General features: G+C 39.6%; 1 protein-coding gene across 3 annotated transcripts; it reads right to left on the bottom strand.

Moving 5' to 3' along the window:
• Positions 1 to 5,052: 5,052 nt before the first annotated feature.
• LOC149679373 (uncharacterized) lies at positions 5,053 to 23,753 on the bottom strand. Of its 3 annotated transcripts, none has more exons than XM_089835062.1 (5): positions 23,622 to 23,753; positions 23,395 to 23,531; positions 22,505 to 22,593; positions 21,759 to 22,409; positions 5,053 to 8,425 (listed from the first exon to the last, which is right to left on the bottom strand). In XM_089835062.1, the coding sequence occupies exons 1-5, from the start codon at positions 23,622 to 23,624 to the stop codon at positions 7,302 to 7,304; spliced, it is 2,004 nt and encodes a 667-aa protein (XP_089691188.1). In that variant the 5' UTR covers positions 23,625 to 23,753; the 3' UTR covers positions 5,053 to 7,301. The 3 variants fall into 3 exon arrangements, with proteins under 3 accessions (XP_089691188.1, XP_089691189.1, XP_089691187.1); XM_089835061.1 differs by lacking the exon at positions 5,053 to 8,425 and adding an exon at positions 13,528 to 15,396; XM_089835063.1 differs by lacking the exons at positions 5,053 to 8,425; positions 21,759 to 22,409 and adding an exon at positions 13,140 to 15,396.
• Between the last annotated feature and the right edge of the window lie 532 nt (positions 23,754 to 24,285).

Below are 24,285 nucleotides of genomic sequence, written 5' to 3'. Positions count from 1 at the left end.
TTATTTCCGGTTTTGCTAACGCCATCTGCGGGTAAACAAGTAAAGTATAATATATTACATTTTGAAGTCTGATGTCGTAAAACGTATCTCTGGCTCTCATTTCTTAAAATTGTGAAATTTGGTCGTTATTTAAGTAAATTGGCTAAGAATATACTTTGTGTATCCAAATTGTAACAGTGATAGCTGGTATTTAAGTCTTACCTCAATTCTCTCTGTTTACATAAACCGCATTCTCTATTTCGTGTATGCCGCCTTAGATAGCCACCCTCTCACGTGACCTTTAATTCTGTCCCTAAAATGACGTAGTTCCGCTAGCCCAAATTTGTCTCAAAAGGGGGAACTAGTAGTCGCTTGTTACACATAGTGGACGGGTTTTTTCGGTAAAGGCATGTCCTGGATTGTTCACTATTTCGTTCATGGTCAGGATTAGGAAGTAGTAAAAATGTAGATACCCACTACCTCAATAAAGATATTTGTTAATCGTTAATACTGACCCTCATTTAAGGCATAAGTAACGAGAAAGTTATATAAACAAAGTAGACAGAAGAGCATAACAAAACATGGTGTCAGAACGCGGACTTTTTGCTGCCGTACTCTGTTCCTGCTAAGCCTTGCCTGCCTTTCTTTGTTGGGATCTTTCGCTGCTCTTTGTGTCCGCCCTTTCTTTCTCTCTCTCGTCCCGGACATGTCTTTACACATCCCGCCTCCGACACCCGTCTCTCTTTCGGATGGGCAAGCTGTCGAAAAATGGAAATTTTTCCGCGCTCAATGGGCCAACTATGAAATAGCCACTGGTCTGGATAAAAAGGATGAAGCCATTCGCATCGCCTCTGTTCTCTCTCTCATGGGTGATGAATGTTTCAAAATTTATCAGAATCTTCCGCTAACTACAGCACAAAAAGGACAGCTTAAGGAAATCTTAGATGCTCTCGATGTCTACTTTGAACCTCTCTCTAATGTAATCTATGACCGAATGATCTTCAATTCGACCACTCAAGAACCTCATGAAACTATTGATCAGTATGTCAATAGACTCCGGCATCTCTCTCGGTCTTGCAACTACAAAACTTTTGAAGATGAACTTATCCGCGATCGAATTGTCGTTGGAAACAAAGATCCAAGTACTCGCGCACAATTGGTCAAAGATCAAAAACTGACACTAGCCTCTGCTATCGACATTTGTCGTACAAATGAGTTAGCTGAGCGACAATTTACAACTCCTGGAGAATCAGCCTCTGCACAAGTTCATCGGGTAGAGAATAAGTCCTATCACACTTCAAGAAAAAAGGTACCACCAGTCAAGAAACAACATGAAATGCTGTCACGTCCTTGCAACTACTGCGCTTTGATACACGCTCGTGATAAGAATCAATGTCCTGCTAATGGAAAGATTTGTAATGTCTGCGGTAAGCCAAATCATTTTGCAACTGTTTGCCGTCAACCAAATCGAGGCACACCTTCAACTAAAAACAAGGCGCAAAGCTATAAAAAACGTAAACCTCCACAAGTCAATCAAACCAGTTACTCCGAGGATGTTGAAGCTACAGACTCGGATGGCACTCCTCAGGCTGATGAGATGGATGAAGTTTACGCCCTTGAACAAGTGAACATCATTCCTGCGATAAATTGCCGTGGTCAACAATGGTTTGTCACGTTAAAGGTTTCTGGCCAAAATAGCGATTCAGACCTAATATGTCAACTGGATAATGGATCAACGTGTAACTGTCTACGTGAAGCTGACTTCAAACGGCTACCATCAGACCAGAAGACATTCAGAAAGGTCAAAACTTCACTCAGATGCTATGATGGCTCACTCATGACATCTACGGGAATCGCCACTGTTAGATGCCTCTGCAACAATAAGCCATATGACATTGAGTTTCAAGTGGTAAAAGGACCGAAACCATCATTGCTATCAGGCTCTACCTGTATCCAACTTGGCTTAATTACCATGCATGTTCCTGCTGCTGATGTTCATGCAATCACCACCCCAAGACAATCAGTTCCCAGTACTCTCACTAAAGAGCGAATTTTAACTGACTATACTGATGTTTTTGAAGGGTTGGGTCGCCTTCCTGGGGAATGTCATCTTGTCCTTAATAAAGATGTTACACCAGTCCAGCACCGTCCTCGTAACGTACCAATTGCATTACAAGAACCATTAAAACAAAGGCTAACTGAACTGGAACAAGTAGGAGTCATAGCGAAAGTCACCGAACCTACGGAATGGATTTCCAGCATGGTATTAGTAAAGAAACCTACTAAGCAAGTAGACCCTAAACAGCCGTTAGAAGCACAACATCTACCAGTCAAGCCCAAGGATCTAAGAATATGTATCGATCCTAAAGATTTAAACAAGGCACTTGAAATACCAAAGTACCCACTTCCTACCATTGAAGATATACTTCCGAAACTCAACAACGCGAAATTCTTCACAATCTTGGATGCTAAAGATGGGTTTTGGCAAGTCAAATTAGATCACGATAGCAGTATGTTGACGACTTTTTGGACCCCTTTTGGTCGTTACCGTTGGTTAAGAATGCCTTTCGGAATTGCCACTGCACCCGAGGAGTACCAGCGCCGCCAACATGAAGCTTTTGAGGGGCTTGAAGGAGTAGCAGTCATCGCAGATGATGACGTTGTTTTTGGTTGTGGAACCACTATGGCTGAAGCTATTGCAGATCACGACAGGAAACTGATCAAAGTGTTGGATCGAGCTCGCCAGATAAATATGAAATTCAACAAAGAGAAAATGCGTCTTCGGCTGACTGAAATACCGTATATTGGTCATATCTTATCCGCTGAAGGAGTCTCACCTGACCCTAAAAAGGTGCAAGCTGTTGTCGATATGCCAACCCCGACCAATGTACAACAACTACAAAGTTTTATCGGGTTCACGACCTACTTAGCGAAATTCTTGCCGCATCTCTCGGAAAGTCTCGAGCCGATGAGAAGACTTATCCATAAAGGTGTTCCATGGGTTTGGTCAACAGACCAACAACAAGCGTTTGAGACCATTAAAAAACTCGTCACTTGTGTTCCGGTCCTGCGATATTATGACGTACACAAACCAGTCACTCTCCAATGTGACGCAAGTGATGTGGGTCTCGGAGCTACTTTACTTCAGGAGGGCAAACCCGTTGCTTTTGCCTCCCGAGCGCTGACCCCCACAGAACAGAGATACGCTCAAATTGAGAAAGAATGCCTCGCAATTGTTTTTGGATGCGGGTGTTTTCATCAATATCTTGGAGGTCGCGACAAAATCACTGTGGAAACAGATCCTAAACCCCTGGAAACCATTTGGAAAAAACCCTTACTCAACGCACCGAAACGACTTCAGTGCATGCTGCTCAAACTGCAAAATTATAATTTGGATGTCACATACATAAAAGGCTCACAGATGTTTGTGGCTGACTGCTTATCTCGTAATTTTGTGGCACATCTCCCGAATGCCCACGAAGCACATGAAGATCGTCCCATGTACCAACTCACCTCGGAGACCAGTCACCAAACTTTGTTGGAAACAATAGACCATTCTACCTATTTACGCGTCTCGGATCGCAAACTGGCAAAGATTAAAGTCGGCACTGACACGGACTCGTCCTTGCAAGCCGTCATCCACATGGTGAAGCGCGGCTGGCCTCCACATAGATCAGCCACGCCTAGTAACGTTCGTCCCTTTTGGACATATCGAGATGAACTCACAGTGGACAACGGAGTTCTTTATAAGGGTCAACGGTTTGTTATCCCCACAAGCATGCGAGAAGACATCTTAAAAATTCTCCATACAAGCCATTTAGGCATACAAGCGTGTTTACGGAAGGCTCGAGATGTAGTCTTCTGGCCTGGAATCTCCGAAGATATAAAGAATACCGTCGGACAATGTCATGCTTGTAATGAATATCAAAAATCCCAAACAAGAGAACCAATGATATCGGTGCCTCTTCCCTCTCTCCCTTGGCAGAAAATCGCCATGGATCTTTTCACCATGGAAGCCAATAAGAAAAAGTATTTGATTATGGTTGATTTTTATTCTGACTATTGGGAAATGGATCTGATGCCAACTACTACTGCTGCCGCTGTCGTTTGGAATTCCGGAAACCGTTATTACAGACAACGGACCACCTTTTCAAAGCTTTGAATTTCGCGAGTTTGCTGATTTATGAGGATTCACCCACTTAACATCGTCTCCCTACCATCCTCAAGGCAACGGCAAAGCAGAGTCTGCCGTTAAAATAGCCAAAACTATTATTAAAGAAACTTGACAAATCGAAGGATGATCTCTATCTTGCTCTATTGGAGTGGCGTAACACCCCAACTGACGCTGTCAAAGCAAGTCCAGTACAGAGACTCATGTCTCGACGAACAAGGACCACACTGCCAGTTAACCAGAGTCTCCTGACACCAAAAGTCATTAAGAATGTCAAGACTACGCTAGAACAGAAACGAGATCACTGTAAAGAGGGATATGATCAACATGCAAAATCTTTGTGTGAACTAAGGCCCGCAGAGCCCGTTTGGGTCAAAGTTTATCCACACGAAACCAAGTCGACGTGGACTATGGGTTTTGTCCATGAAAAACTCGATAATCGCTCGTACGTTGTGGACATCAAAGGAAGTCTTTATCGCCGCAATAGAATCGATCTACGACCTGCAAATCGTTCTTTTAGCAAACCAATGCCTTTGGCTGGACCAGCACCTCGCATCATACCTGGAGCTGCGTTCGCCCATGATCACAACCAACGCACACCCGACCACACGACTCAACCACCGTCTCCCCACACTCAAACGGATACGAGAATACCGGAGAGACCTCCTATCTGTCGAGATACGGAGAGGTCAACCACAGAATCAGATAATGGATCTGTTACACCCGATCTCATCACCACCGACAACCAGAACCAAATCTCACGATCTCCGTCTGCACTTTCAACACTAAGACAATCCAGATCTGGCCGTATGTTAAAGAAACCATCCTATCTGAAAGACTATGCTACAAATTAAAATTGTAGTTAAGGTTAATTAACTATAACTATATTTAGTGAGAAGCTATTTAATGAGAAGCTATTTTTTATTGTTACAGTAATAGTGATATTTTGTACTTGTATTAATTGTCGTTTAAACAAACGGGATGTTCCAATATCTGATATTTAACAAAACTGAACTGAACCGAACTAGACATCTCTATCTATAAGACTAGAGAGAGAGCAACAGGACTAACCACTACTCAGTGGAGTAGGTCAGGATTAGGAAGTAGTAAAAATGTAGAGATACCCACTACCTCAATAAAGATATTTGTTAATCGTTAATACTGACCCTCATTTAAGGCATAAGTAACGAGAAAGTTATATAAACAAAGTAGACAGAAGAGCATAACAAAACACGATTCTCAGAAGAGAGTGGAAATAAAACATTAAACCTTTGTTGATTGTTTGTTAGGTTTTTCTCAATCCGGCAAGAATCTTCCCATTTGGTCCTTTTTTATTAAATTTTCAATGCATTTCCCCATTGGGTTATCTTTTTCTCAATTCGGCATGAATCTTCCCATTTGAACCCATTTTCAAGCTTACATTGGTGGAGGACTTCTTTATGGAGTTCACGGGGAAGTAAATCGCGAGCGCGATTACTAAACACGTGAGTCCCCTTAAAAATGTATTCAACCCGCTGGGCTTTTGTTTTCGAATTTAATTAATTTTAAGGGGTCATCCGTAAATGATCCTTATCATAACTTTTAAACGGTGGCCTGGATGACAAAATGCCATAGAACATTTTCGACTTAAAATCGCTCATAGAACCCGCAGTAGTTCGGTTATGCCACCATTTTAGAATCACCCTGTATAATAGCGATTTCCACTGACTGCTCGCGGAGCGCTCCCATGGAGCCATATAAATGGGAGAAGTAGTTCTCGGCTTCGTTAAAGACTGTTTTTGCTAAATCAGGGTCTCCTATATTTATTGCTCCATGGGAGCGCTCCGAGAGCAGTAAGTGGAATTCGCTATAAGAAACCTCCCTACGGGAGGGAAGTATACAAGACGCCATAGGCATAACGTTATAACACGCGAGACATCCTCGAACCGCCAAATACCATATTCAGACACTATTGCTCATGGACAAGGTACGGTAGATCCTAGTCGGACCTTTGATATGGTCGTTGGAAAGGGAAAGAGGAAAAAGCGCTTCAAACTAGTGTAGTCTGCTTAGCCGTCTGTCGTAAAGAAATAGAAGATTCCTGATTTTGCTAATAAATATTCACATACGGTTATTTCGAAACGAAAATCTAGTTTGTTGTGAAGCCAAGAAGAAGAAAATTATGAATACAAGACAAAATTTCGATATAGATAATAACACCATGGATGAAGGATGCGCGTGAAAAACATTCGACGCTCTACAGGATGTGCAACTCCCTATACTAAAAAGTAGACAAGTCGATACTAGCGCCGCCTGGCTACCAGCGCTGGAAACCGTCGCGGGAAAAATAAAAAATACTGGACATAAGAAAAAAAAATCACTGTTTTGCTTCTAGCAGACGACGCTAAGGAAAAAAATCAACGGTAGCGCGTGTTTTTTTCTCGTGTCCAGTATTTTTCATTTTTCCCACGAGGGTTTCCAGCGCTGATAGCCAGGCGGCGCTAGTATCGACTTGTCTACTTTTTAGTATAGGGAGTTGCACATCCTGTTGAGCGTCGAATGTTTTTCACTCGCATCCTTCATCCATGATAACACCATTTTAAAATCTATCTATGTATAGTGTTAGTCACATACCTTGGCAAGGTAAGGGTTTAATTCAAATTTTATGCAAAGACCTATGAAAATCCTATAATCGAGTCACTGCCTGTTTATTAACGATTGATTATCATCAAAATCTAAAAATGCTGCATGAATTATTTTACTGGAAAAGTTTAAAATTACTATGAGTCTGTGAAATTGACTTAACTTAAGCAGCCGACGCAATCGCGAGATCAGAGAATGTATTCCTACGCTCTACGCGGCGCGGCCCTATTTTTTAAACTTTGTTTACGGCCGTATAAGTGCGCGGGGACATTCGCGGTACGAGGATGTATCGGGAAAAATTCGCCTTTGTATACTTTCCTCCCGAAGGGAGGTTTCTTATATTACTTTTGGTAGTAGCTACTAGTCGGCCTCGGGTAGATCTCTCTCTCCAGACCGCTAAATGGAGACCTCTCCGTAATACCTTTGGCCACTCCTCTACATTCCTCCTCCCTGGTCCCACCGATCACACTTGAGGCGTTTTTCACCATTGTATGATCAAATTACTAAAACGATTACAAGCATATTCGCACTAATTAAATTCCGTGGGGTTTTTCACCACTGTGTCACCACTGTGAATAAATTGATGTCTGATAAAATTATTCTTCTGCGTGCTTGCATAGTCACACTGATCACATTTGAAGGGTTTTCCACCACTGTGAATGCGTTGATGTCTGGTCAAACTAATCTTCTGTGTACATTTATAGTCACAACGAGTACATTTGAAGGGTTTTTCGCCGCTATGAATGCGTTGATGCACGATCAAATTACCCTTCTGCGTGCATGAAAAGTCACATTGATCACATTTGAAGGGTTTATCTTCACTGTGAATGCGTTGATGCGCGATCAAATTACCCTTCTGCGTGCTTGAAAAGTCACATTGATCACATTTGAAGGGTTTATCTTCACTGTGAATGCGTTGATGCACGATCAAATTACCCTTCTGCGTGCTTGAAAAGTCACATTGATCACATTTGAAGGGTTTATCACCACTGTGAATGCGTTGATGCGCGATCAAATCACCCTTCCGCGTGCTTGCAAAGTCACACTGATTACATCTGAAGGATTTATCACCACCGTGAATGCGTTGATGCGCGATCAAATTACCCTTCTGCGTGCTTGAAAAGTCACACTGATCACATACGAAGGGTTTATCACCACTGTGAATGCGTTGATGCACGATCAAATTACCCTTCTGCGTGCTTGAAAAGTCACACTGATCACATTTGAAGGGTTTTTCAACATTGTGAATGCGTTGATGCACGATCAAATCACCCTTCCGCGTGCTTGCAAAGTCACACTGATTACATCTGAAGGATTTATCACCACTGTGAATGCGTTGATGTGCGATCAAACTAATCTTCAGTGTACCTTTATAGTCACAACGAGTACATTTGAAGGGTTTTTCGCCGCTATGAATGCGTTGATGCACGATCAAATTACCCTTCCGCGTGCTTGCAAAGTCACACTGATTACATCTGAAAGGTTTTTCACCACTGTGAACAAGTTGATGTCTGATCAAATTTCTCTTATACTTGTGTGCATAGTCACACTGATCACATTTGTGTTTTTTTTCGTTACTCTTTCTAACGTGACGTTGCAGATCCCTTTTATATTCAGTAGAACACGTTACCCGAAGTTCCTTCTTGAATTTACCTAAATAAAAGAAATATAAAAGCGACATAACTTATAATTAAGTATCAAAAATACAGTAACATTTAAGCGAACTTAAAAGAAAAAAACGTAATGCTGAGGCCTCTACGAAAACTCAGTGTTAAAGAAAAGAAACAGTGCTGATGAGTGAACGAGCATATCAACAACAAGTTGGGAAAACCAAAATATTACCTCTCCGAGTCAAGAGAAGAACTACTTACAAACTTATTTACCCAGATATGGAAATGTTTCTTCTTTTTTTATGAACAAATACAGAAGTTATAATTTATGAAATATTAAAGCAGTATACAAAGCATAGCAAATATACTGTAAATCAGACGACATTTTACATCCAATAAGGATATACTTGTACACATTAAAATCATCCGATGGGGGAAAAACGGGAAATGAAGAGATAAAACTTTGGAGGGATATCACCTTTACCTATTTGTAAAGGCCCAATTTGCTATTCCTCAACTGTATACCCTCTATGTTCAAAGCCATATTCACAACAGGGTTGCCATGTAAACACTATCCTCTCGTTTCACCTCAAAAATTTTCTTAGTTTGTCAACATGACGATTAACGTTACATAACACCAAAGCTTATTTGTGGCTACACACACTGAAAGTAAACGTGCACCATTAAAATCATGATAACACGAAGCTATAATCCGATAACGATCAGACCTTCACTGATCTTGGCTGCGTTCTGCAGAGCTCACCAAAAAAAGACAGCGGATTTTGGAAAAGTTTACCGGTGAGATCTGTCGTCATAGCTTTTCTCCGGTCATCGGTGTTTTAAAAATAAGCTAGCGCAATAAAGCGTGCAAGGTACAAAGGCTTAACAAAAATTGTATGATAACATATTTATGGAGATAGATAAGAACAACTTTTATAACTAAACATAGAAACTAACATATCTCTTAAAATTCTCGCGTGATCAACTGGTTTCACGTCAAATGAATAGCTATAGCCCCATCAGAATCAGCAAGAGCTATTTGTATTAATTCCTCCATGTTTTTTTTTCGCCAAGCTGAGAACTACGCGTTTTACGACACGTTATCCAACAACCCGACTAATGTCTTTGGTGACCGTGCTGGCTCAGCGCTGAGCACCGTGACGTCAAAATTCAAAACCAAAATCCCGTTCTGTCATAGATAATATACACATTATTATCTATGGTTCTGTAGGACACTGCTAACAGCGCTGAGCTCTGCTTAACGCGGCCCAGATTTCCACCATGATTATAAAATCTAAGCCTGATTATTTAAAAGTGTAATTAACTTTCGGCTCACTCTGAACCGTTAATGTCTCTGCATTACAGAAACGAAAACCAAGCGTTTACTATTTGGTTCACTAGGCCTATTGACAAATGATAGTTCATTTGACCAATATAGTGGCGTTCTTCTTGAAATCACTTTAGAAAGGATTATGCTATAAACAGATGTAGTATAGCTTAAGTAATATATAAACATCGATTTCAAATAATAATATTAAAAAATATTCTTGGGATATCAAAATGAAACAGAGCTTTATAGCTACAAAACCACTAAAGGCATCGAAATTACGAAAAATATTTCCATATATTAATTATACATTATGAGAAAACCAAATTTTAAGGTTTTGTAGGATTTCTTTCCACAAAACAAAGCGAACTGCTAACGCGATGCACTAACGGACGGACATACACAGACTAAAACATAGACTGCTTTTTAACTCTTTCCGTATTAATTTTGAATTGAGAAACAAGATTATCTTAAATATTAAAATAAATATAATTAATATTTAATATTTTCTTCGTTAGTTATTCGCCTTATTGAACGTTACATCGTTTTAAAAAAGAACAATTAAACATTCTTGAGAGACTTGACTAATATTGGCGTTTGAAATGAAGCATACGACGGTTGCTTCCCCTTACTCAAATAGGTAGTATATAAGGGTTTCGAATCGCAGCTATGGATAAGAACAGCGCAATTGCGTGAACCTTTGGTGGAAGCCCCACCTTAGGGAGGCCGGACGTTTCTCGTAACCCTGGCCGATCGCCGCGTATGTCTTAACATTAAGGATGATGATGGAGTAGAAGCCAGGTGTACAGACTGGCGTCCATGTGGGATGGACAAAAACTAAGACCAGAAGATGGTGGTGTAGAAGCCAGGTGTACAGACTGGTGTCCATGTGGGATGGACAATAAGAACAGCGCAATTGCGTGAACCTTTGGTGGAAGCCCCACCATTGGGAGGCCGGACGTTTCTCGTAACCCTGGCCGATCGCCGCGTATGTCTTAACCTTAAGGATGATGATGGAGTTGAAGCCAGTGTGTACAGACTGGTGTCCATGTGGGATGGACAAAAACAAAGACCAGAAGATGGTGGTGTTAGAAGCCAGTAAGTACAGACTGGTGTCCATGTGGGATGGACAAAGACCATAAGAGGGTGGTGACTAGAAGCCAGTGTGTACAGACTGGTGTCCATGTGGGATGGACAAAGACCAGAGGCTGGTGGTGTTAGACAGGCAATGGATTAATAGCCTGCAAGTGTAATACAATTTCCGAAATTTCCGGAAATTGAGAACACGTTTGCTCCGATTTTCAAACTGCGAACGCGGTCCCCTGGGGTGTAAGTCAATAACAACAGACAGACAGACAGACACACACACAGACACGTCGAAATTAGAACCTCTCCGTGACATACGTCACTCGGAGAGGTAAAAAGGTGATGAAGATTAACTTAAATGGCGAGGAGAAACCTTGGCTCGAAACCAGAGAGAGTGGTAACTTATCGAAAGGGTTAAACTGGTCCATAAGTTATCGCTTGCTTTATAACTAAAGACCGTGAAATTTTAACTTGACCACCTTGTTTTTTATTAGCACGAGGGGAATTCACGAAACATCCGCCACTTTTTTTTCAAGGTTTGACGACACCTATGACTAATCACCTATTTAGATTTCGCGCTCTCATAGACGGCACGAGGTTGACTACAACCCTTTAGACGAAAGTTATCACTTGAGATAACTCGCTTTCAAAACCTGAAGAAACTTCCTACAATTTATGTGCTAATGAAAGCTCCGAGGGGACTGATAACGGAAATGGAAATCGCTCGAAAGAAAACACCTCAAACGTTTGGAAACAAGTTTGGAACAATTCGAAAAACGTATCCAAAATTTATTATGACTTATTTTTGCATCGTCTATGTGAATTTTATTACATTTAATATAAAATTAGTTCTGAAAATGGCGGTGTTACAACTGGGTATAGTGCACCAAAAGTCTTGTCTCTGAAAATGAGCGGCGCTTCCGTTAATACAATTTCTAATGGAGAAATTTAATGGACTGTTACATACACAGTTTCGGACCATTCATTACACAAGCCGATGAAATATGGTTATTGTCCTACACATTTAAAATGTAAATCCATCTATTCATTCATGTGACTTCTACGTTTATGTACTATCAAATGACACTTCCGTCTGCATATACATAGTCCCACTGATCACTATTGAGGCGTTTTTCAGCATTGTATGATCAAATTACTCATACGATTACTAGCATATTCGCACTAATTAAATTATGTGGGTTTTTCACCATGTGAATAAATTGATGTCTGATAAAATTAACCTTCTGCGTGCTTGCATAGTCACACTGATCACATTTGAAGGGTTTTTCACCACTGTGAATGCGTCGATGTCTGAACAAATCACTATTCCGTGTGTAAGAATAATCACACTGATCGCATTGAAAGGGTTTTTCACCAGTATGAATGCATTGATGTCTGGTCAAACTACCCTTCGTCGCACTTGCATAGTCACACTGACCACATTTGAAGGGTTTTTCACCACTGTGAATGCGTTGATGTTCGATCAAACGAGGCTTCTGCGTGCTTGCATAGTCACACTGATCGCATTTGAAGAATTTTTCACCACTGTGAATGCGTTGATGTTTGTTCAAATCTTTCTTCCGCGTACTTACATAGTCACACTGATCACATTTGAAGAGTTTTTCACCACCGTGAATGCGTTGATGAGTGATCAAATTACTCTTCCGTGTGCCTTTATAATCACACTGATCGCATTTGAAGAATTTTTCACCACTGTGAATGCGTTGATGTTCGATCAAATGAGACTTCTGCGTGCTGCCATAATCACACTGATCGCATTTGAAAAATTTTTCACCACTGTGAATGCGTTGATGTCTGATCAAACCACTCTTACACGCACTTGCATAGTCACACTGATCACATTTGAAGGGTTTTTCTCCAGTGTGAATGCGTTTATGTTTGTTCAAATTACTCTTGTTCTTGCTACCATAGTCACACTGTTCACATTTGACGGGTTTTTCACCACTGTGAATGTGTTGATGTCTGATCAAGCGATTCTTCGTCGTACTTGCATAGCCACACTGATCACATTTGAAGCGTTTTTCACCACTGTGAATGCGTTGATGTCTGATCAAGTGATTCTTCCACGTACTTGCATAGCCAAACTGATCACATTTGAAGCGTTTTTCCTTGGTATCCTTTCGAATGTCAAGTTCGAGCTCCCTTTCATTTTCAGGTGAACATTTGTATCGAGCTGAACATTTTTTCTTGGATTTTCCTACAGAAAGGAAATAGATTAAAACTTCATTTGATATCAAACAACTCGCATCACAAACATTTCACTGTTCAAAGGCAATAGATATAACAGGTTATGCTTAGGCTTAAAAAGACACAAAGGCAAACAAAACAAGTTCAGAAACAATAATCGATGTCCGAGTCGAAATAGCGGTTTCCAAAGGTTTGACCTTACCAAATCTAATATATGCGTTGAGAACGTGGAAGATTCAAACTTGATCCCACGTTAGACACTCGCGTAAAACAGAATGGAAACTTCCCCATAATAAACGTACAATAAAATAAAAAGTGACAATATGAACAGCCATGTTCTGCCATTAAACCTCTGTAGGTGCATGATAACACCTACTAAGAAGTGAAAAAACACAACCATGAATTCAATGGTAAAGTTAAACTTAGCGACAATTTTGCTGTCTCTCCTGTTTCTGCCGAAATCAACTAGAACAAGAAGTGATGACGAAGTTAAAGAAAGGAAAGAAGCAAATTACGATTAGTTAATTATTATGGTATAAATATCATACTTTAATAGTGAAGATATAATTACTGATATACCATTTGTTATATTAAATATTGTTAATTATAGTTTAAAAAAAGGGTTACATTAAATATTGTCGTGAAGGTTTTATAAATAATTAACACAAACATCGTATTACTACCAGTTTTCCGTTAAAAGAAGTTAAGCTTGTTACATTCCACAATTTTGAAAAACCATGTGGCCTGCCCTGTGACTATTCCGTCAGGATAGGTTTTTTTAGTTTTTAATAATTTTTCTATGATCGAAAACATTTTGTTAGTGAGCATCTACTACAGTTGTCAAGAACGGTAATTTGTGAAACGAAAAAGAAAACACGTTGCGCAATTAACACTTTTGAAATGGTTCTTTCCAAGTTTTAAATTGCTGAGTATGCTTAACTACAATCCTTTAATTAGTCCATGTGATTATAACGTCGATGTCTGATCAAACTAATCTTCTGCGTGCTGCCATAATCACACTGATCACATATGAAGGGTTTTTTCAACGCTATGAATGCGTTGATGTTTTATAAAACTAATCTTCTGTGCGCATTTATAGTCACACCGAGCACATTTGAAGGGTTTTTCGCCGCTATGAATGCGTCGATGTCTGATCAAACTAATCTTCTGCATGCTGCCATAATCACACTGATCACATATGAAGGGTTTGTCGCCGCTATGAATTCGTTGATGTATGATCAAATGAACCTTCTGCGTACCTTTATAGTCACACCGATCACATTTGAAGGGTTTTTTACAATTGTGAATATGTTGATGTCTGGTCAAATTACTCTTCCGCGCACTTGCATAGTCACACTGATCACATTTGAAGGGTTTGTCACGACTGTGAATGAGTTGATGTGTGACCAAATTAATCTTCTGCGTGAAGGGATAATCACACTGATCACATTTGAATGGTTTTTCGCCTCTGTGAATTCGTTTGTGTTTGATCAAAGTACTCCTGTTCTTGCTACCATTGTCACGCTGTTCACACTTGAAGGGCTTTTCACCGCTATGAACGCGTTGATGTGTGATCAAACTGATCTTCTGTGTACATTTATAGTCACACCGAGCACATTTGAAGGGTTTTTCGCCGCTATGAATTCGTTGATGAGCGATCAAATTACCCTTCTGCGTGGATCCATAGTCACACTGATCACATTTGAAGGGTTTATCACCACTGTGAATGCGTTGATGTCTTATCAAATCATTCTTCGTCGCACTTGCATAGTCACACTGATCACATTTGAAGCGTTTTTCACCAGTGTGAATGCGTTGATGTATGATCAAACCATTCTTGGTCGCACTTGAATAGTCACACTGATCACATTTGAAGGGTTTGTCACCACTGTGAATTCGTTGATGGATGATCAAACGATACTTCCGCGTACTTGCATAGTCACACTGATCACATTTGAAGGGTTTTTCTCCAGTGTGAATGCGCTGGTGGATATTCAAATCGTTCTTCCGCGTACTTGCATATTCACATTGATCACACTTGAAGGGTTTTTCGCCGCTGTGAATAAGTTCATGTCTGATCAATGAACTCTTCTGCGTACTTGCAAAGTCACACTGATGACATTTGAACGGTTTTTCACCGCTATGAATGCGTTGATGTTTGATCAAATTAATCTTCTGCGTGGATCCATAGTCACACTGATCACATTTGAAGGGTTTTTCACCACTGTGAATGCGTTGATGTCTGATCAAATCATCCTTCCGCGTACTTGCACAGTCACACTGATCACATTTGAGGCCTCTTTCCTTGGTATCGTTTCGAATGTCAAGTTCAAGATCTCTTTTATATTCAGGTGAACATTTGTATCGAGTTGAACATTTTTTCTTGGATTTTCCTACAGAAATGAAATAGATTAAAACCTCAAATTATATCAAACAACTCGCATCACAAACATTTCTATGTTCAAAGGCAGGTTATGCTTGGGCTTAAAAAGACACAAAGGCAAACAAAAAAAGTTCCGAAACAATAACCGATGTCCGAGTCGAAACAGCGGTTTCCAAAGGTTTGACCTTACGCGTTGGGATAACATGGGAACGTGAAAGATTTTTTAATTCCTGGTATCACTGATATCAACCCCGCAGCTTGGTCGAATTTGGAAATTAACTAATCGTGACTGTGTATGTCATAATGAACTAACAAACAACTTTCTCAAATATATATATATATATATAATTCAAACTTTCGCATGATCAACGTATAATAAAATACACGTGACAATATGAACAGCCATATTCTGCCATTAAATCTCCGAAGGTGCATGATAACACCTACAAAGTAGTGAAAAAAACAAGTATGAAGTCAAGGGTAAAGTTAGCGACAATTTTGCAGTCTCTCTTGTTTCTGTTGAAACCAACTAGCACAAGAAGTGATGACAACGATACAGTTATTAAAGAAGCAAATTAATATTCAAAGCAAAAACATTACTATGGTAAAATTTTTATTCTTTAATAGCGAAGATATAATTACTTATATACCATTTGTTATATCAAATATGGTTTATATACAATATTATATATATTGTGATTGTTACGTTGATATCTGATCAAAATATTCTTTTGGGCCCTGACATAATCGAATTGATCACATTTGAATGTTCTTTCGCCACTATGAATGCGTCGATGTTTGATCAAATTATTCTTCAATGTGCTGGAAAATCACACTGATCACGTTTCAAGGGTTTTTCACAGCTATGAATGCCTTGATGTGCGATAAAGTACTCTTACGGGTACTAGAATAATCACACCGATCACACACTGAATGTATTATCATAAAAGAAACGACTTTGGAAACAGAAATAATCCATGTGTCCGAGTCGAAACAGCGGTCCCCAAAGACTTGATCTTACTTAACCCAATATATGCTTTGAGATTGTGGAATAGGGTAATAAAAATATACAAAACATTCTATATTATTTGTTTGAATGATATTCTACGTGAACCTAGGAGGTGCACAAATCTATGACTGTTGAATATATTTGCGGTGATGTAACCGAGTTCGATCAGGGAGGGGGAATGGAAGCTTTCCCCCTGATTCGATTAGTTAAACTTATAGAACTGTCCGAGTCTCTATTTAGATACAACGAACAGTCTGCCTTATGCCTTCAGATGTTTAGCTCGTGAGAATTTTATTTTCGATCCATCCCAAGCCGTTAAATCTTTGCAGAGACAATTGTAATTAAACATTAATGTGCTTTGCACATTATCTGAAGAAACTTTGTTAAACCGCCCGATATGTACCCATTTAGGACTTATCACCGCTATGAATGTGTTTTTGTGCAATCAAAGTACTCTTCTGAGTGCTTCCAAAGTCACACTGATCACATTTGAAGGGTCTCTCACTACTGTGAATGCGTTGATGACAGATCAAATGATCCTTCTTTGTGCAGGCATAATTACACTGATCACATTTGAATGGTTTTTCACCACGGTGAATGCGTTGATGGACGTTCAAATGACAGCTCTGCGAGATGGCATAATCACACTGATCACATTTGAATGGTTTTTCACCACGGTGAATGCGTTGATGGACGTTCAAATGACAGCTCTGCGAGATGGCATAATCACACTGATCACATTTGAAGGGTTTTTCACCGCAGTGAATGCGTTGATGTGCGATTAAAGTACACTTACGGGCAGTAGCATAGTCACACTGATCACATTTGAAGGGTTTTTCACCACTGTGAATGCGCTGATGGACGTTCAAATCGTTCTATCGCGTACTTGCAAAGTTACACTGAACACATACGAAGGGTTTTTCACCACTGTGAATAAGTTCATGTCTGATCAATGAACTCTTCTGCGTACTTGCAAAGTCACACTGATGACATTTGAACGGTTTTTCACCGCTATGAATGCGTTGATGTTTGATAAAATCGCACTTATGCTTGCATGTATAGTCACACTGATCACATTTGAAGCGTTTTTCTTCGTTACCCTTTCTTACGCGACGTTGTAGGCCCCTTTTATATTTAGTCGAATATTTGCGCCCCGTTGTACGTTTCTTCTTCAATTTTTCTATAGAAAACATAGAAACCACAAACATCATTTACAATTTAGTATCAAAAATACAATAACCTTCAAGCGAACTTTATTAAAATAGGTAATGCGTACGAAAACGCGGTGTTTCAGAAAAAACGTTGTGTTGAAACAGTGTTGATCAATGGCGTTTGCTGATGAATAAACGAGCATATCAAACATAAGGGGATGAAAATTAACTTAAATGGCGAGAAGAAACCTCGGCCGTGTCTCCCACATTCGAGATTGTTGGAAGATGAATTTTATTAAGCAAAACAACGTCGATCTCAGAGTAGTTAAATCATGTTCGTGTCTGATCAAAGAACTGTTCTCAGAGCTAGTATAGTCACACTGATCAAGTTTGAAGCGTTTTTCTTCAGTGCCATTTTTAATGTGACGATCAAGATCACTGTTGCAAAGAGTTGAACGCTGCTTCTCAGATTTTACTTCAGAAAGCAAGCAAATTGAAATTTGTCACACTTTGAATCAAACTGTTCAATAGTACTTGATAAAACCGGTCATGCCGAGTACTAAAATTACACCAAGTTAAAGAAAACAAGGTTCGGAAAACAAAATTAATACCGCTCCGAATCAAGATGACTATTTCCGAAGATTTTACCCATCAGAAAGCGGAAACTACTGGTTGTTAATTATTAAGAAAATATTTAAGGTTTTAGTCTATTGCAATATAAATATGCTTATAAAATAAATTGGAAGGGAAAATGGTATGACTGCCGTTATTGAAAGGCGTTATAATGTCCTCTCCTCTGGTTTGTTTCTAGGTGATCGAGTTTAAATGCAAGTAACTGCAATTCGTTAACACGTAACACCAAATTAACTCAAGACTGCGTGGGAAACATTTGGCCCTGGCGTTACCCTTATGAACTGAATATGATGGTAGAGAAAGCTTAAAATTTTCGATAAGTTGGATATCATCATAATATTAGGATATGATGGCCACTTCTCCGAGGCGTAAGCGGTGTATGTGACAAAATCGTGATTTACTTATTGCAACGATTGAGTCAGAAGAAAAGAAATCGTCTTGTATAGTTTGCAACGACTATAACATTATTTTGCCAAAAGGCTCAACCCAAATCGCAAGGATGTTTACCTTAACACCGTTTCATATTTCATTATTAGAGTTTGCAAGGTCTCTCCCCGCTTGTTAAAAGGGGTTTTCCTCCGCGGTCTAACCCAGTTTCTCCTTTCCATTAAAACTTGCAGAGGTTAACAGTAATAGTTAATATAGGGCGCTGTAGGTTAGCTGTGGCATAGGGGCTAGCCACCACCCCTCTATGCATTGTAAATGGACCCACCTGTAAACAAGCCACAGGCTTAGTGTGGAAATCCCTTCATAGACAAAGCTTAGATTATTATTATTATCAGTAAGACCAAAAGCGGTAAGGCTTCACACACAAAGTATGCATCTTGGGCCATAGGTGAGCTACACGATATATTCGCAACGCCTCGTATAGAACCTCCTAGCACGCGAAGGACAATTATTCGGTGACGCGGTTCCTTCGACACTACCTCAAGAACCGATTAACCACTTGCATCAAAGAGAATATACCAAGAGGAGCAGAAACTTTGTAAATAGGGACCGGCTCTGAATTTGGAGCAACTAATTCCGGTTGTTCACGTGACCTTGTAGTCTTCGGTCTACTTAAAAATTACCTTTTGTACGTCAATATTCAACCCAGAGGTCAACCCTTAGCCACCCAGGGCCGGAAATAAGCGCAAGACACTGGACATTATCCAATAAAATATAAAAATGTCCCATAAATGTTTTAAAAACTAAGAGGTTCACTGGACATTTTGACCAATAAATTTTCCGAAGTTTTGATAGCTTGTCTATGAAGATGCGACACTATTTACGCACAGGCCAGTGGACAATGTCCAGTAAATTTTCCAGTCAAATAGAGGGGTCACTGGACACGTGTCCTATAAGAAATTTTTCATATTTCCGGCCCTGTAGCCACCACCAAAAATGAGCAGTCGACATAATTTAACCGATAAAAGGCGTCGCTGCTTAGCCAATCAACACAAACCGGATCTAGTTACGACCAAAACTGTGGCCGGGCCTTTCAAAAGCCTTGTGAAAGGCTGGACTTTCTGCTCCTCTTGGTATATACTCTTTGCTTGCATAGATTCGAGAACTGCTATAAAGACGGAGTAGGTTCTCTAAAATATTCTTTAGATGAAATTATTCACAGTTTCAAAGACCATTGGGAGTAAAGTACTAAGGTCTTATCAATCTGAGCAACGTTTGCTTGGGCTCCTTAAGACACCAAGGACGGCCGGGTACCTGCATTTTTAAAGTACCAAAAAAGGGAATTTTTTCTCGTCCGGTGGCCACGGAGCTCAGGCTCAACCGCTGAATTTAGTTAATCAAGTTTTGAGTTAAATATTATTAGCAGGGACAATTTTCCGTTTAAATTTAAAGTTAAAAACGCATTAATTTAAATGAGACAAAATTTTTAGAACCTAAAGATTTAACATGCTAAAGATTGAGGATGAGGTTGAAAAATCCAGGGACGACAGAAAGTAATCAGGGTTACAGGCCTGATACTCTACTGCACAAAAAAAATAAGTGACGGAAGTGACTAAAAATTTTAAAAAAAGTGACTAAAAAAAACATTTTAAGGGTCCTAACATATGTAGAATGTAACACTTAATCTTTAAGTTAATAATGTTATGTCAGACATTCTGTCCAGACTGCACAGTGCCAGGCAATTACAACTAGCCAGCGTTGCCCAGATGAAAATTCCAAAATTGTCGCACCAAGACCCAAAAATTCTCGATTTTCAACGAAAATTATAGTACGCTCTTAGCGACAAAAAAAAGCGCGGTACAACGTATGTGGGTGGCCAGGTGATCTGATTCACTTTGTATTTATACTAGGGGTGTGCGAATAGCACTTTTTGGGTATCAAACTGGTTACCGAATACCAAAAAATTTCCTTATTAAATACCGAATCGAATTGTTTATTCCAAATCGAATACCGAATAGTTAGACCTTATTAACCGATTAATCACGAATAGTTAAGTCTAGTATTCGCGAATAGTTAACCCTAATACTCGTGAATATTAGGCTTAACTATTCGCGATTAATCGGTTAGTAACCCTAATATTCGCGAATTGTTAATACAAAGCAAGGAGAAAAACATTTTGAAGCTCCTAAATTTCAAAGTACCTATCCTAATTGGTGGCCAAGTATATCTGAAAATTTCCTAGGCACTTGGCGGTAGTTTTTGATGGGAGACAAATAAAATTGGGATGATATTTTTTAAAATATGGTGGGTCTCTCTAGTGCCAAGGACCTTAATTTATGGTAGTCAGTTCGGTATTCGAAATTCGTATCGAATAGCGAAAATGGGCTTATCGAATACCGGATTTATGCTAAAACAGTACAACGGTCCAGAGGGAGATAGGTAAATAGTGTTTTTCGCATACTGCCTTGGGACTTAAGTGGAAGTTCAACCACTGCCTCCTATTTCGCTTTTCTATCTTAGCAAGCCCATTTGTACCCAGATTAGCTAGATTTCAAGCTAAATTCGAAATTATCGTACAACTATCGTACGCCTACGCCGAATTATCGAATTTATTGTCAAAATTATCGCACACTTTTCGAAAAAACTCTTAAAAAAATCGCACTGTACTATAATAATCGTAGGTCTGGCAAAGCTGCAACTAACAGGCGAATTTAATTTCGCCAGGAGCGAGATCTCAACGGCTCTCAGAAAACAATTTGGTTTAGTTCAGTACAGTTCCTACAAAACAAAAACTTAAGTCTAAGGAAAGGAACTGTGGCTTTTTTGTGTTTAGAACTTTAGATGATTGAAATATACTAAGTTGTTAGCAAAGATTTAGAATAAAAATATCAAAATACTGAAAATTTCAAAAAAAGTGACTTTAGTGACTAAATATCAGAAAAAAGTGACTTTAGTGACTGAATTTCTGAAAAAGTGACTTTTAGTGACAAAAGTGACTCAGTATCAGGCCTAGGGTTGGAGGGACGGGGTTAAAAAACCTGTTAGGGGAACTACCACTAGAAAATTTCGAAACATCCCCTGTTTTTTGTGAGGTTTCTACTTTCTACCGTAAGTGGCTCAATTTTGACGACTTTTGAGTCTTATGTTCCAGTCCCGAAAATCGTTGCTGACCCTAAGCGTAAAATGACTTACCAATTTCCGAACTGGCAGAAGTTGTATTACTTTCGGAACTACTTGACGAGCTACTTTCGGATGTATCAGAGCCGGACACTGAAGTATTATCTTCAACATCAACTTTTGCTAAATCGCTTGGCAAGCACAGTTTCAAAGTTTCATTTTGTCTATTATCAGTTTTCTTTGAATCGGTCGAGGTGTTTTTGGACTGGTTATCATCAAGATTCTCCTCTAGGGCTTCTTCCTGAGAATTGCTTTCCTTATTTGCGTCAAGCGACGACAATTCCCCATGTTTTTCAAGGCACAATTTCTTGGATCGAGTTGCTATACTCTCACTTCCTCTCTTGGTCGAAGAAATTCGTGATTTGGGATAAGAATTGTTTACGCTAAGATTGTTCTCGGGAGGCGAATCTGTCGTTGGGACAGGAGACATTTCCAACTGCGCTTCGCCTTCAAGGTTAAGTAAAGGAACACCGTCACGGCATTTGAGTTTAGGAATGCATAGTTTCATAATTCGCGTTGTAAAACGCGCATTTTTTGAGGTAGTTTTAGTTTGGGACGTGTTTCCTTTGCCAATCTCCGCATCACATTCAGGTGATTCTTCCTTAATGTCTTCTTCAGTCAGCGTGCCTTCGATATTGCAAGCACCTTCGGCTTTTACCAACGAACCTTGATGATCAAAACGAAAAAATAACCCAAATAGTTTCATTAAACTGGAACTACATCAGGTTGCGGGTCAGAATTACAATAATGTGACACCATACCTATCCCAAATTGCTCGAGGTTTGTGGCTTCCACTTTAAGCAGACTTTGGTAAATGTTGTTGGTAATCTCAGCTGGTATACTTTGCGAACTATCCAAATAAGAAATCGTCAAAACTGATATAGCAACAGCAATAAAAGATTAATACATTTTATCAGAAGGGGATAATAGAAAAAGGGTGACACTCTTTAGTTATATCATGTAACATGATTCTTCCCAGGCGAATGACCCCTTTTTGAACATTTGCTTTCCTGCTCAACAAACTTCAGATGGGCATCACAACGTGGGGTGAAGTCTATTAACTGTTTGGTATTTACTAAATCCTCAGCAATCAACCCTGCACAAACCTTGATTGTCTTGACGTGGATGGGACAAAAATTAGCACAAGCGCATGCATGCGCCTTGGCAAATAGTTAAGCACTAATAGACTAATGGCACCCCATGTTATTTCTCCATAGAGCTTAATACAGTCGAAGGTAGAGGGCTGCCATTACCCTATTGAGTAATAATGAGGGAACTATTTAACGAGTGTGATTTGGTTTAATAGTAACCTTGCTCCAAATATAAAATGATGTTGGGAAGAATCATGTTACAATTACCCCACTTCTCTCTCGAAGTATTATATACTTCGGATTTTATTCACGATTCTCAGGGCAAGGCTTAACGAATCAAGTTTTATGGACGCGAATTAGTCAGTCAAATAAAAAATTATACTTGAGCTTAAACTTAACTATAGCCGAGACTTGACTATGGTTTAGTTCAAACAAGTGACACTAGATGCTCCCATAGTCGAGGGGTGGAGCTGACAGCCCCGCTTAGCTTAGCATAAGCAAAGGCTAGTTTTAGCTCCGCCCTCGTTGACAAGTTCTCATTGGTTTTTTGCTTTATATACCTTTGTATTTGTTCTTCTGTTTGTTGATTTATCAGAACAGGATGAGATAATTCCTGTTCATTCAGTCCTAAATCATTTTCAACAGGTTCTGATTTCACGCATTCAATGTTGGCTCTTTCATGTATTCCACTTTCCTCCTATGTTATAAACAATTAACAATAATTGAACTAATACTTTTAACCTGATTCTCTTTCACATCGACTATGAAAATGAAGAATGTTACAAACCATCAGATCCTTGATTTTACTTTACAACTCATTAATGACCCCATTGAGCCTTTCAATTTCGTCCAGTTTCTTATTTATCGTAAATAAACTTGTCATTCTCACTTCTTTCATGTTTGATATTAAACCATTACACTGAAAAAAATAGACTGCATTACAAAATAGGACTTTCTTATCGCAGAATGTCTTTTAAAGTGTCCAGAAAGAAAACAGAGAAACCAGTGACGTCAACAAAGGGGGGCGGGGATCAGAAGGGGTTTTTTCGTCAAGGGCGCCACCAGAGGCTTGGGGGCGCGGTAGCTTTGCAAGAACTATAAGCAAGGCTGCAGTTTGTGTGTGTGGGCATACAGCTCCCACAAGGCTCTTGTGGTGCCCTTTAATAACGCTATAAATGGTCGAGGTATGGACGAACCAATACTGAAGGACGGATGGCAGAGGGAGAAAGTTGAAAATACTTGTTAATTCACCTTCTAGCGGCAGATAGTAGCAAACCGGATAGTGGGGGGCTTATGGGGGAATCAACGTTCTATCGAGGGAAGCAGCTAACGTCTTATTTTGTCTAGATGGTGCTAGCTTTTTCCGGGATTTGACTCAGTATTTTTCATAACTCCCCAACATTTTGGGGCTGAAAGGGAGGAAGTAAGCTTAACATTGGTTGTTTAGTCGC

Source organism: Phalangium opilio, unplaced genomic scaffold (genome assembly GCF_054372755.1).
Source record: "Phalangium opilio isolate 3A_F unplaced genomic scaffold, DU_Popi_V2 ptg000041l_1, whole genome shotgun sequence".
Lineage (NCBI taxonomy): Eukaryota > Metazoa > Arthropoda > Arachnida > Opiliones > Phalangiidae > Phalangium > Phalangium opilio.
The sequence above is the reverse complement of the archived record's forward strand: the minus strand, read 5'-3'. Positions and strand labels throughout refer to the sequence as shown.

Excerpts from the sequence above, each read along its gene's own strand:
- LOC149679373 (XM_089835061.1), bottom strand. Across the intron at positions 22,594-23,394 it reads ACAGAAGAACAAATACAAAG|TTCGCAAAGTATACCAGCTG; the intron begins GTATATAAAGCA and ends TTATTTGGATAG. Across the intron at positions 15,397-21,758 it reads TTCTGCCAGTTCGGAAATTG|GAAAATCCAAGAAAAAATGT; the intron begins GTAAGTCATTTT and ends TCATTTCTGTAG.